This window comes from Choristoneura fumiferana, chromosome 30, assembly GCF_025370935.1.
Source record: "Choristoneura fumiferana chromosome 30, NRCan_CFum_1, whole genome shotgun sequence".
Classification (NCBI taxonomy): domain Eukaryota; kingdom Metazoa; phylum Arthropoda; class Insecta; order Lepidoptera; family Tortricidae; genus Choristoneura; species Choristoneura fumiferana.
Genome location: NC_133501.1, coordinates 9,789,487 through 9,804,066, shown reverse-complemented (window position 1 = coordinate 9,804,066; position 14,580 = coordinate 9,789,487). Strand labels below are relative to the sequence as shown.

Below are 14,580 nucleotides of genomic sequence, written 5' to 3'. Positions count from 1 at the left end.
TTCCACGCGGGCCCAGTGCGGATTGGGAACTTCACACGCACCATTGAATTGCTCGCAGGTTTGTGCAGGTTTCCTCACGATGTTTTCCTTCACCGCAAAGCTCGTGGTAAATTTCAAATGTAATTCCGCACATGAATTTAGAAAAACTCAGAGGTGCGAGCCGGGGTTTGAACCCACGACCCTCTGTTTGAGAGGCGATAGGTCAAACCACTAGGCCACCACGGCTTCCCAACTGTTTGAGGTATGTGTATGAAATTTGAAGTCTATTTGAAGTGCATATGTAACTCGCAAGTCTCAATATAATGAGCCTTTGACATGTTTATGTGAAATAGGTTTTGAGTTATGAGCGGGTCAAAAGTGGCTCCAAATGGGTCGGGTAAAATTGCACACGTGCTTGCCCGACACGAGCTTGAACTTGGCATGACACGCTGCCGCGTGTCTAGATCATATCACTAAAGGATCATTTTTCGAGCATAGCAATCGCCTCATTTTCTTGATCACATTTTTATGTAGCCTGTTGAATTTGTATAGTACTAATAATAGTAGGCTGTACAATTTTATGACATTTTCGATTATTTTTAGACATCCTCTACTTCTCCTAGATAACCCGAAAACTGTAACAGTATCTTTTACCATCCATACTAATATTATAAATGCGAAAGTGTGTGTGTTTGTATTTTGTCCGTCTTTCACGTCGAAACGGTTCACCCGTGTGGTGTCGGGTTAGAATTACACCTCTCCATTTCTTCCGTGGATGTCGTAAGAGGCGACTGAGGATATAGGTTTAGGTATACCGTAGGCGACATGCTAGCAACCTGTCACTATTGTACCGTTTTTGTCAAACTTAAAACCTAAAATTGCTAAAAGTGGCTCCGAAGCGGTAACGTTTCGTGTGCTCTGCCTACCCCATTTGGGAATACAGGCGTGATGTTTGTGTGTGTGTGTTCACGTCGAAACGGAGCGACGGATTGACGTGATTTTTGGCATAGAGATAGTTTATGGGCCAGAGAGTGACATAGGCTAGGTACTTTTTAACCCGGTAAAAAGGAACAGTTTCCGAGTTAACCGAAAAGCTAGTCCGGAATAAACGCTTGAATAATGACCTAAACGTGTCAATATCTCATCAACTCACTCAATTATTACAGGGATTTTATCAGATCACTAAACAAATCTGACGAAATGGAAAAACAAGGGTTTCAAAGATTCAGATATTTGATCAAATGACTGATTTTATCTAGGTTAATGAAAAAATAGATTCGTCCTTTTAACACCCTACGTGATTGGATCATATCCATTAGAGATTTGTTTTTGGCCATTTTCCTGCGACATATAGGTACATAGGTAACCGGATAGGTGCATGATGATTTGATTTTTAAACTGATCTATAAAATTAAAATTACTGCACGCAATAATTACGAAGTTAATGAACCAAACAGTTTAATCATCATTTTATAGGTCTCAAAACCTGACTGCTGCTTGTAAATCAGATTAAATCGTATATTTGTCACGTTTATACATTATTCCTTAAAAAAAGCATTTAGGATTTGTTATGATATTATTCTACATAATACTGTGTAAGTATCTTCCTCAGTTCATATTTTATTTATTTATTTCAGACTTAGAAACATTAACTTAGAAACTTTGAAAAACTTTTGGACATTTTCATTGCAAAGTTCAATAGTTCAAAATCGTCTGAACCTAATAACTTAGCTAATCATCATCATCATCCCAGCAATATACATCCCACTGCTGGGCACAGGCCTCCTCTCACAACTTAGCTAATATATCTTTATTAATTTAGCGGTCGAATAAAAGGCCAAGAGCGTGTCGGGCAAGCCCAAGATAGGGTTCCGGGCCGTTACGAAAAAATCAAGCTATTACTTTAGTATTTGCTTATTACTTAATTACTTGATTTTTCTAAGAATTAACACAAAAATATATAGTTTAGTTCAGTTTAGTTTATTTATTCATTCAATACATCATTACATTATAATTTACATAAATGTCAGTTATAAGAATTTGTATTGAAATCGTCATTGGTAATAAAAAGATTAGTAATCATTATAAAAAATAAAATTCTAAGCATGTCATTATGTGAATGAAGACAATTAACATTATGCTGAGTGGGTCCCAATTTATACTATTCGATGTTTTTTTTTAAATTATTATTTAAATCTCTCTCTCTCTCTCTCTCTCTCTCTCTCTGGCCCATAAACTATCTCTATGCCAAAAATCACGTCGATCGGTCGCTCCGTTTCGACGTGAAAGACGGACAAACATACAAAACACACACTTTCACATTTATAACATTAGTATGGATTAGTGGCAGGAGTCGTCAGTAACTCTAAAGAAGCTGAGGTCGTCAAGCCAGCGCTGCCCGCTACTTGTGCCCTTAGATCCTGCGGCACAGCAAATCAAGGATCCTCAGGTACATCAGGACTTTCGACAGTCACCATCCCCTAATTTTAGTTTAATTTTGTCTCTAGACAGATTTTGCTCTTGAAGTCTCTTTTAGAACCTTATCACGCTTATCACAATAAAATTAGTAAGTAAGCTAGTAAGAAATCAAGATAAATACGAACTTTTCCAAGCAAATACGACTACTAAACATTATTAACTAGATGTTTATCTACCATTTTTCGTAAAAAAGTACTTATTACCTATTAAAAATAACTAAATATTTTTAACTATTTTTTTTTAAGGTGGGAATGTAGGAGCTCCAAAAATCGTCAAAAATCAACGAGTAATTGAAACCAGTATCGGTAACTTGCTAATTTTCAGTTGCAAGTAAGTATAATGGCAATTTTTTTTATTCGAGACACAAACAATAAGTAAAACAACACAATAACAAAAAATAAAAAGGGTAAAATAGAAAATATACTTCGTATGAACTATGTTGTGTGCCCGAAATGGTCCCCGGCCGCCTCAGCATAAATCCTATTAAACTAGCTTTCGATCAAAGAAAACCGTGTAAAAGGATACAACATCCCTCTTTCTGCGCCGGGGGTTACAAAATTGGTAAAATAATCAATCTTTACAGTAATTCCTATTTGACAACCAGTTACGTACCGATAGTCGACTAATAATTTTTACACCCCAAAGTCAATAGTAAAATATGGAATCTTCTTTTATTATTTGTTTAAGATTCTTGATCTAAGCCATATGTATTAAATGAGCTACAAATGAGTGACATTTTCATATCCATTTATTATTTAGTTTCAAATATCAAAATGAAAGATGGACGGCTGTACATACGATGTGTATACTAAACCTAATGAGGGCTATCGCGTATGAATTCGCCGCTAGAGGCGCTAGTGTAGCGTGAGGTCGGGTTTATTTATAATTAGAATAATTTTGTGAATATTTTGCATTATGTACTTGAAATTAATTATGGCAATCATGCGTTACGGGGCAATGAATGTCTGTGTTTTGAGACAGTTTTGTCTTTCGGAAACTTTTGTCCTCCCTTTTCTCCGAACAAAACGGGACTACGCAACAAGGTGGTTGCTCGATATTTTTATGATACGGTTTTAAGTTGTATTAAATATGATTCTAATCTAAACTTTGTTTTCACGCCCGTATAACAGACTTGGAAAGCCTCACTTAAAAACCTCACGCAATAGTGGCGCCATCTAGAAAGACAAAAAACGATAGCCCTCATTGAGAGAGCGCGGTAATACGAATAGGTAACTATTGTTTGTCAAACCGAGTTGTTGAGGAATTTTCTGTGTATCTTGAAAAATACGATATCAGCGCCTTGAATTATCAATTAGGCACCCCTTTTACCCACCACCCATGCCACTATGCCACCAACATGTCCCCCTGGTGGGTATACGGGTATTTTTTTTCACCCGTTGTCCTACCGTGACCTAACATGAATTATGACGTCAAATGATTAGACAATCAAATAAAGTCCATACTAAATTTAATTAAATCTAGAATGAAATAGAATTTAACAGTTTTCACAGAGTAAACCTGTTTTTTTCTTCTCAGTTTTTAAGGCAGTCGGGTTTTTCGTTTTTTTTACTGATGATGGAACGAGATTGACAGATGCCTGGCTGGCTGCGGTTTCAAGGTCAATGCAGGCTGCTTCCAACCGAAGCAACTGGAGATCTATGCGGAAGGCTTATGTCCAACAGTGGACGTCCTACGGCTAATATGGAACAGTCACAAATATCGTAAACCACCGATCGAAAATGATCTCAATTTCAAATACGAATTATGACTGTCATTTTTTACAGACTACGCAATGATTCACCAGCCGCAAAAATAAAATGGAAATTCAAAAGCATACAGTCAAAGAAATATGTAGACATTAAACCGCCTGCTGTAGAAGATCCTTTTGTTATTAATAAAGTTATCATAGCGTCAGTTTCGAAAAAGGACGTTGGATCTTACAAGTGTATCGCTACAAACGAAGCAGGACAAGATGAACATATTTTTGAAGTCAAAATTAAAGGTAATTTGTTTTTTTCCTACTTAAGTAAAATGAGACTTTAAAGTAGCGCAGATAACGTGGCAATTTCATAGAAACGTACAAAATACGCGGACATTACGACCTTCAGAAGTTCTATAACTTATTCAATCTTAGTAACAACACGCGTCTGCGAGGCCATCAATTTAAAGTATCTACTGAACGATCTCACAACAATCGTCACAGAAAATTCTTTATGTAACAGAGTGGGTCAAGACATTGATAAACTACCAGAACATGTAGTCTCAGCACTGAATGTGAACCAATTTAAGAACCAGCTAGACCAACACTAGCAGTACAAATAATACTTGCCCAAAGAACAGCTAGATACAGGCACCTATCAGTTACCTCCAACTGCCTCCCTGATAATTTAAATAATAATAAAACTGACCAGCAATTGACCTCTATCTCGCCATGAAAAGTGCAGATGCCAAAGGTCTCACCAGTTCAGTTAAAGCCTATTCGCTTGGCTTTAGCCCTATGTTGTATTATCCGGAAATACAGACGGAAGTGAAGTTTATTACCTTAGCTGTTCGCATTATACAGTGTGTTACCGGGAGGTTGAAGTAACGCATTCCTGTAACGTAACCATTACATTAATTTAATTCACTAACTAAAATTTAATAAAAATTCAAATTTATAATTGACATTAATTACCATGCACATTATATATATTGTATTTTTATTTAAACACTGACATTAGGTACTATGCACATGATGTAATTTAATTTAATTTGTAATGTACTTATGTAGAACTTTTGCATGTCGTTCACCGACTGAATACTGTACTGCTGTACCTTAACACCCTGTACTATGTTTATAAGTATTCTAGCAAATAAAATAATTCTATTCTATTCTATTCAAACTTTGTTAACTTTCTAACAAAATTATAATTGCCAGCAAAGTAAATTGACAAGTAAATGTAAATGACAGCCGACGATACTTTGATTATTACTAAGTAAGTCTAATCGAAAGTCAAGTCTTGTCAATTTACTTACGTACATTGCTGGCAATTATTTTTGTTAGAAAGTTAACAAAGTGAGAATTTTAGTTTATTCATTAAATTATGTCATAGTTAAGTTACAGAAATACGTTACTTTATCCTCCCTTAAGAAAAGCCTGGCAGCCGGTAACACACTGTAAAAGATGAAGCAACCGCTTCGCGCGGGCCAATGGATCATTAACTATAGTAGTGCCACGAGAGTTGAAGTGAATGATTGCACACAGCTACATTAAGAACTGGTTGTATAAAAGGAGAATGAATGAAAGGAATGAGAGAATGTCAAAATCCCGCTGTCATTATATTACATGAATGAATATGTGTGACCTCAACACTGGTGGCACTACCTATACTGGAATGCAGATTGAGTGACAATGCAAGTATAGTCAACAAAAGTACATAAAACTTATTAAAATGTATTTAAAAAAAACTAATATTGTTTTAAGCTGACACTATAGCAGCAATATGAAATGAAATTGTAGAATAATTTTTTGACGAATGAATCGTTTATTCGCAGAATATAATATGGCATAACATAAATAAAGTAAAATTATTACTAAAAGTAAAAGAAAAGCACCTAACTCATAATTAAATAAACTACAACTATACTTCACTAAAACTTGAACTTAACTAAAGCCTCAAGCAGAGAGTCGTGGGTTCAAACCCCGGCTCGCACCTCTGAGTTTTTCGAAATTCATATGCGGAATTACATTTTAAATTTACCACGAGCTTTGCGGTGAAGGAAAACATCGTGAGGAAACCTGCACAACCTGCGAAGCAATTCAATGGTGTGCGTGAAGTTCCCAATCCGCACTGGGCCCGCGTGGGAACTATGGCCCAAGCCCTCTTGTTCTGAGAGGAGGCTTGTGCCCAGCAGTGGGACGTATATAGGCTGGGATGAACCTATACTTCGTTTTTTTTAGCATTAGAAAAAGGGTAAACAATGTTGACGAATATTTTTATTGAAAAACGTTTTATAAAAAACAGTAACTATTACTTATGATACCAAAAGAATGTAAATGATCATAATATCCTTGCTAATTGTTACATATTTGCTGTGATTTATTTTTCAAAAGTGTTTTTCAATAAAAAGACACGTCAAGATCGCTTACCTTCTTTTTAATGCTAAAAAAACGAAGTATAGAAAAAAAATGATCCCCTCGCAGCATGGACCCAAATATGCTGGCAACATACCGGGTGTGCCCTGAAATACGAGCAAAAAATTAAAACAAAACAACATGAGACCAGCGACCTCGCTGAGTCTCATGTCCATTTTGCCTCACTTCATAATGTTATCTGTCTTGTATTGTATTTTATGTTTGTGATGGTGAATAAAAATTTCTATTATTATTATTATTATTATTTATAATTAGTTCAGCGCCTTTAAAAATAATGGAGTCTTTTATTTTCCTTTTTACTTAAAAATTAAATACTGCTATCAATGTACGCCATCCTTGAACACAACTGACGTCGCCTGTCACGCTACAAACATCAAGCATTTTGCTTTACATTTCTTCCTCGAATAAACTTAAAAATGTAATGACAATTAAAAAACTAATTATTTTTAAAAGTCGCTGAACTAATGTTGATCATTTTGAGTTATATGGTCTATGTTTTAATTATTTGCTCACATTACAGGCCACACCCGGTATGTATACCTAGTACGTAAAGATATTTGACATTTGTAATTTAATAACAATAATTATTATGATTTTAGCTCCTGCCACTGAACCACCTCAAATAGACAAGACGTTTCGCATGTTTCGGGCTACAGCAAAATATCCCTTTGCGCTGAATTGCAAGTACGTAACCAACAGCGAAGTTACGGTCTAAAGAAACCCTTGTTCTTCTTACGTAACCATCTTACATAACCATCACTGGTAGGGGGATCAAAATTAATTTCGTTGCCTTGTCACAACTCTGTCACGAAATGAGGGCTAAATTACGTTCCGTGGACAGAATCTTGGGATTGTGAAGCTCAATCCAGTGGTTTGGTCCTGACTCCAACAAATGCACGGCTATGGCTGACTTATTTACCTGGCGATTTTTAACAGCTGCAATATGCCGCGTGTGTGTGCGTATGAAAAAAAAATGAAAAAATATTTATTGTTGTATGTGTAATAAGTCTTGACATTCCTGTTCCTGAAGTTCCTCTTACAGTCTAAGCATGATACGATGTAATGGATAGAGACCTTTAACATGCTAACAAAAAAACATTAAGGGGCTGTTTCACCATCCATTGATTAGTGTTAACTGACGGTTAAATATGATGCCGTCTCCGTCTTTTCGAACAAAACAAATAGAGACGGCATCACATTTAACCGTCAGTTAACACTAATCAATGGATGGTGAAACAGCCCCTAAATCTCTTTTTACAGAATTGTTGGCGGTCATCCAGCGACACAAATAACATGGCAATACAGAAAAAGACAGAACGCACAGTATAAAAAGTTAAAACAAAAAGGAGAAGTTTTAATGTTTAAATCAGCACAAATATCTGACACCGGCTATTACAGATGCGTAGCTGTAAACGAGGCTGGGACCGATTCACACGTCATGAGATTGTATGTAAAAGGTACAAAAAATCTTTTAACAAAAAATGGTACCGACTTCAAAAACCTTGATAATAATTTTCTACTGGTTTGAAGTCAGTGCCTCAGCACGAGCCAGCAGGGGTGGAGCTATAGTCGTCTACCTCACCTACATACTTAATATTGGGCTTCAATCACTCCTGCTGGCTCGTGCTGAGGCACCGACTTCAAACTAGTAGAAAAACAATTACGCTCAAACACAGCATAGTTATATCATTTTAAAACGGAGTACCGGTACCTACGGTGTTCTTTATCCAGGTCGCGTTTACCAAATGATACTTTCTGAATGTAAATACTTGATTTAATGTTAAAAATGCCCAACCCGCTGTAGGTGTGCTTTAAAAATTCAAGGGTTGCCCTCGATTTCTCTAAGATCCCATCATCAGATCCTGATTTGGTGTCAAAAGAACCACCTCGGAAGTATGTCCCTTAGAATTAAAAAAGAATTTTGAAAACCGCCCTAAATTGGCGGAGTGATCGAGTAACAAAAATACAAAAAAAAACATACACTCGAATTGAAAACCTCCTTTTTTGAAGTCGGTTAAAAATGAGCTAAGCTGTGCGAGGATGTGGAACGTTGTGATTGTTAGCGCCAGGCAGCTGAGCGGTGACAGAATGACGTGTAGGTAGTGGGCTCTTTCCAAGTAAGCGAGCCGAGCCGCTCGCGCTACTGGCTGCTAGGTACTAGTCATATTCCTCGCAACACATTCCACGCAACACATTCCTCCCAATACATTCTTCACAACACATTTCTCGCAACACATTCCTCGCAACACATTCCTCGCAATTGAAAAATACAAACTGAAATACAGATGCACAGAAAAAACAGAAAAATAAGACCATCACTGGGAATCGAACCCAGGTCCTCGGTAATCCGTACCGCGTGCTATACCGCTACACCACTGATGGTCAACGGTACCGACACGAATTTCCCTATGCACCTCATATCTCAGCTTGTGTTTCTTACTTAGTCACTTAAGCAGCGACGCTAGCGACATCTATGCCGTAGCCCTCGAACTTTTTCGGCATTCCATTTGGAACTAACCGCTCACCCGGACAAGAGATATCGTTTCTAAGCAATCAAATTAAGATTGGTTTTTTGGAATCTTTTTGTATTTTTTATTTCAATTCCAAATTTTTACTTTTACGGTCATCCGTAAAACCAAAATTGAAAATACAAACTGAAATACAGATGCACAGAAAAAAACAGAAAAATAAGACCATCACTGGGAATCGAACCCAGGTCCTCGGTAATCCGTACCGCGTGCTATACCGCTACACCACTGATGGTCAACGGTACGACACGAATTTCCCTATGCACCTCATATCTCAGCTTGTGTTTCTTACTTAGTCACTTAAGCAGCGACGCTAGCGACATCTATGCCGTAGCCCTCAAACTTTTTCGGCATTCCATTGGAACTAACCGCTCACCCGGACAAGAGATATCGTTTCTAAGCAATCAAATTAAGATTGGTTTTTTGGAATCTTTTGTATTTTTTATTTCAATTCCAAATTTTTACTTTTACGGTCATCCCGTAAACCGAAATTGAAAATACAAACTGAAATACAGATGCACAGAAAAAACAGAAAAATAAGACCATCACTGGGAATCGAACCCAGGTCCTCGGTAATCCGTACCGCGTGCTATACCGCTACACCACTGATGGTCAACGGTACCGACACGAATTTCCCTATGCACCTCATATCTCAGCTTGTGTTTCTTACTTAGTCACTTAAGCAGCGACGCTAGCGACATCTATGCCGTAGCCCTCAAACTATTTCGGCATTCCATTGGAACTAACCGCTCACCCGGACAAGAGATATCGTTTCTAAGCAATCAAATTAAGATTGGTTTTTTGGAATCTTTTTGTATTATTTATTTCAATTCCAAATTTTTACTTTTACGGTCATCCCGTAAAACCGAATTGAAAATACAAACTGAAATACAGATGCACAGAAAAAACAGAAAAATAAGACCATCACTGGGAATCGAACCCAGGTCCTCGGTAATCCGTACCGCGGTCCGCAGTTTGTATTTTCAATTTCGGTTTTACGGGATGACCGTAAAAGTAAAAATTTGGAATTGAAATAAATAATACAAAAAGATTCCAAAAACCAATCTTACATTCCTCGCACGCAACACATTCTTCGCAACACATTCCTCGCAGCAAATTTCTTGCAACACATTCCACGCAACAAATTCCTCGCGATACATTCCACGCAACACATTCCTCGCAACACTCCTCGCAACACTCCTCGCAACACATTCCTCGCAACACATTCCTCGCAACACATTCCTCGCAACACTCCTCGTTACACTTCTTGCAACACACTCCTCGCAACACTCTCGCAACACACCTCGCAACACTCCTCGCAACACTCCTCGCAACACTCCTCGCAACACTCCTCGCAACACTCCTCGCAACACTCCTCGCAACACGTTCCTCGCAACACGTTCCTCGCAACACTCCTCGCAACACTCCTCGCAACACGTTCCTCGCAACATTCCTCGCAACACTCCTCGCAACACATTCCTCGCAACACGTTCCTCGCAACACTCCTCGCAACACTCCTCGCAACACTCCTCGGAACACTCCTCTCAACACTCCTCGCAACACTCCTCGCAACACTCCTCGCAACACTCCTCGCAACACACTCCTCGCAACACACTCCTCGCAACACTCCTCGCAACACTCCTCGCAACACACCTCGCAACACTCCTCGCAACACTCCTCGCAACACTCCTGGAAACACTCTTCGCAACACTCCTCGCAACACACTCCTCGCAACACTCCTCGCAACACACTCCTCGCAACACACCTCGCAACACTCCTCGCAACACTCCTCGCAACACACCTCGCAACACACCTCGCAACACTCCTCGCAACACTCCTGGAAACACTCTTCGCAACACTCCTCGCAACACACTCCTCGCAACACTCCTCGCAACACTCCTCGCAACACTCCTCGCAACACACTCCTCGCAACACTCCTCGCAACACACTCCTCGCAACACACCTCGCAACACTCCTCGCAACACTCCTCGCAACACTCCTCGCAACACTCCTGGAAACACTCTTCGCAACACGTTCCTCGCAACACATTCCTCGCAACACTCCTCGCAACACGTTCCTCGCAACACTCCTCGCAACACTCCTCGCAACACTCCTCGCAACACTCTTTGCAACACATTCCTCGCACACACATCTGGTGAAAACGCGGCCTTAACCTAGGCTGGCGACCCAATGTGTAAATAGGCGTTTACCTTTACTTGTCCGAATTTCATTTGCCATACCAACGTTTGCCATAAAATATATATAACCGTGCTGTTTTCAGGATTTTTTTAAAATGTAATCATATAGAATGCAGTGGTTAGGTCAGGTTAGTTTAATATCAATGGCAAATGAAAATTCTAGAAAACCATACATTCGATAGAGAACCCTAAATGGGTCATAAACAGTAAGACAGCCTAGACCTTTAGTTTCTTTAATTACAGTATACCTACTATAAATGGTAACAAATCATGGTCTAAAAAAATGGTAACAAGTAACTTTTCGCTGAATTTTGATGAATATTTCAGAAACATTTAAACGATCAAGAATTGAAGGCACGGGAGACGAATTAATTCAAAAATCTAGTGAGTATTACATGAGTATTATTGAAATAACAATTTAATCAAAATAATAGTGTCGTTTTGTCAGGACAGTTTTCTGTAAAAATGGCCGATTATTCTGATACAGTTTTTTAGCTATCCGGTATAAATACAGTATCTCTAAAAAATAATTGGAAAAGACTTAAAAACTAGCGCTCGAATACTAACTAGCGCCCAGGTAATTATTAAATTTTTTTTTTTTTTTATTCGACTGGATGGCAAACGAGCAAGTGGGTCTCCTGATGGTAAAAAAAATGGACTAAAATGGATGGATTAAAATGTAAAAAATCTTCAGCTTCCAAATTTAGCACATTCAAGGATTAAATATTTATCTATCTTTATAATACAAACTAGATTAATGTATTTTAAACATGAAACTACCGTGAGACTCACTCATATTAAATGATATTGTAACGGATAACTCACGCCTTAAATCGAGTTTAGCTCGACATATTTCGGGCTATTTCGTAGCCCTTCTTCACCGGAGCACGCGACTCGGCTGCCGCACTACGCGCCACCAATCTGCTCGCGCGAAACATGTCGAGCTAAACTCGATTTAAGACGTGAGTTGTCCGTTATTGTAACTTAACCATTTAATATAATGTATTTTTATACAGAAATGTAAATGTTTAGATAGTTTAATGGGGGAATTTCAATATTTAAGACACCAATTGATGTTGTTTTGTTTACATTTAATTAATTACCAGATAATTTATTCTATCAAAACCTTGATTCCAGAGCTCCGCCCGCCAATGAAAAGAAATAAGCAACGAAAACCGAGAAAAGGATGGAGTTCCACTGACAGCGAAAGTGACAGTGACAGTTCCAGCGATAGCAACAGTACGTACAGACCGATTCACAAGAACTGGCACGAATGGATTGAACGAAAGTAATGTCACTTAGACATTTTTGTTGGAAAATGACAGATTCATGACATTTTCATATTTGTGTGAAGTGTTTTCTTAGGTACACAGATACTTTCATTCACTCATTCAATCCATTCGTGCCAGCTCTTGTGAGTCGACCTATACTGGCGACTATAGCGAACGTAGGGTATTTTCCTACGAATAATTTTAAGTCAGACAGCGTAACTCAGAACAATTACACACAAAAAGTGGTCATACTTTAAGCCAAAACGACTTGTGAATCAAATACAAATTAAAAATAATGGAGTCTTATTTTTTTTTGACTAACATAGATTCTTTTTAAACTGAACAACATTATTTCAGCGACTTTTAAAAATAATTAGTTTTTTAATTTTTATTATACTTTTAAGTTTACTCGAAGAAGCAATGTAGGTGATTTAATTTTAACTTTGTAATTGGACATGTATTGCTATCTGGCATTAAAGAAAGTAATAATGGAGTCTTTAGATTTCCCCTTTTTTAAACAAATTAAATACTTACTTTTATTTATCAATATACGCCATCCTAGAACCCAGCTGACATCAAACATTTTGCTTTGCTTTATATTGCTTCTTCGAATAAACTTTACAGTGTAATAAATAGTAGTTTATGCAACTGTTAAGTAATAAGGGTCCTTAAAACACGAGTGCGGTTTTATGAAACGAGGCGTCGCCGAGTTTCATAAAAGGATCACACGAGTGTTTTAAGGCCTAATTACGTACAGTTGCATGCATTACTTTATCTACATCGATATATTGAATACCATGCGTTCAAGAACCATTGAGAATGACCTGCATTGCAACCAGAACTATGTCTGCCCCACGAGCTCCTGCGCCTGAAGATGATGCCCCGCCACCGCTCCGGTGCGGTAATGTTCATTACGATATCGTTTTCAGTGCCCTTAGTGTAACTTTTTGGTTACAAAATACGTCTCGATCGCGTTCGCGTTAAAATCTTAATTTGTATGGAAACACGAACAGCGCCTCTAGCGGAACGTTTGCGATGTTCGTGTTTCCATACAAATTGAGATTTTACGCGAACGCGATCGAGACGTATTTTGTAACCTAAAACTTACACTAGGGGCACAGTATCGTAATGTTTATTACGATATCGATTTCGGCGTCGTAATGAACACGATACTGCCGTGTTTATAATATGATCCAATGTCGTAATGCTGGTCATTATCTATGGCTTTTGAACGCATAATGGAGGATTTACTATATGGGTGTAGATAAATTAATAAAATTAATTATTTTTATAAGTCGCTGAACTAATGTTCTTTGTTTTGATGAGTACGAACTATATTTTAATTACCTATTTGCTCGTATGCCACGTTTGCCACACCCGGTACATATTCTTTTATTGCATTATATTTTTATTTTGTGACCACGCGCCTTTTTAGGGTTCCATAGTCAACTAGGAACCCTTATAGTTTCACCATGTCTAACCGCCTGTCTGTCTGTCTGTCCGTCCGCGGGTAAGCTTATAGACTGTTCGTACGGCGAAGCTGTAATTTGGCATGAATATACATATTAGTCACGCCGACAAAGTGGTAAAATAAAAAAAACGAAAAGAAAAATATTAGGTTACCTCCCAAGGACTTAAAGTGGGAGTGATTTTTTTCTCAACTAATCCTATAGTGTGGGTTATCGTTGGATAGGTCTTTTAACATTGGGGGGTTGCCAAGACGATTTTTCGATTCAGTGATCTGTTTGCGAAATATTCAACTTTAAATTACAAATTTTCATTAAAATCGAACATCCCCCCGGCTAAAATCTAAACTGTTGGGTGGAAAAAAAAATATAAGGATGGTAGTAAGTATATCAAATTTATAAGTAAAATTATAACGGCTATGATTGCTTGAGAATTATTAGTAGTTTAAGAGTAAATAATTGCCCTTTAAGGCGGGCAACGCTCCCGCAGTCGTTATAATGCTGTAGGTGTCCATCGACGGCGGT

The 14,580-nt window shown here is 38.0% G+C and overlaps 1 protein-coding gene across 1 annotated transcript in view; it reads left to right on the top strand.

Moving 5' to 3' along the window:
• Positions 1 to 1,375: 1,375 nt before the first annotated feature.
• Positions 1,376 to 14,580, top strand: part of LOC141444433 (brother of CDO-like) — a 15,229-nt gene continuing 2,024 nt past the window's right edge. Inside the window, exons 1-8 of the mRNA XM_074109982.1 lie at positions 1,376 to 1,574; positions 2,324 to 2,428; positions 2,703 to 2,787; positions 4,242 to 4,459; positions 7,192 to 7,276; positions 7,853 to 8,049; positions 11,646 to 11,702; positions 12,456 to 12,557. Coding sequence (XP_073966083.1) covers positions 1,550 to 1,574; positions 2,324 to 2,428; positions 2,703 to 2,787; positions 4,242 to 4,459; positions 7,192 to 7,276; positions 7,853 to 8,049; positions 11,646 to 11,702; positions 12,456 to 12,557 — 874 coding nt within the window. The 5' untranslated portion in view covers positions 1,376 to 1,549. The remainder of the gene's footprint in view (positions 1,575 to 2,323; positions 2,429 to 2,702; positions 2,788 to 4,241; positions 4,460 to 7,191; positions 7,277 to 7,852; positions 8,050 to 11,645; positions 11,703 to 12,455; positions 12,558 to 14,580) is intronic.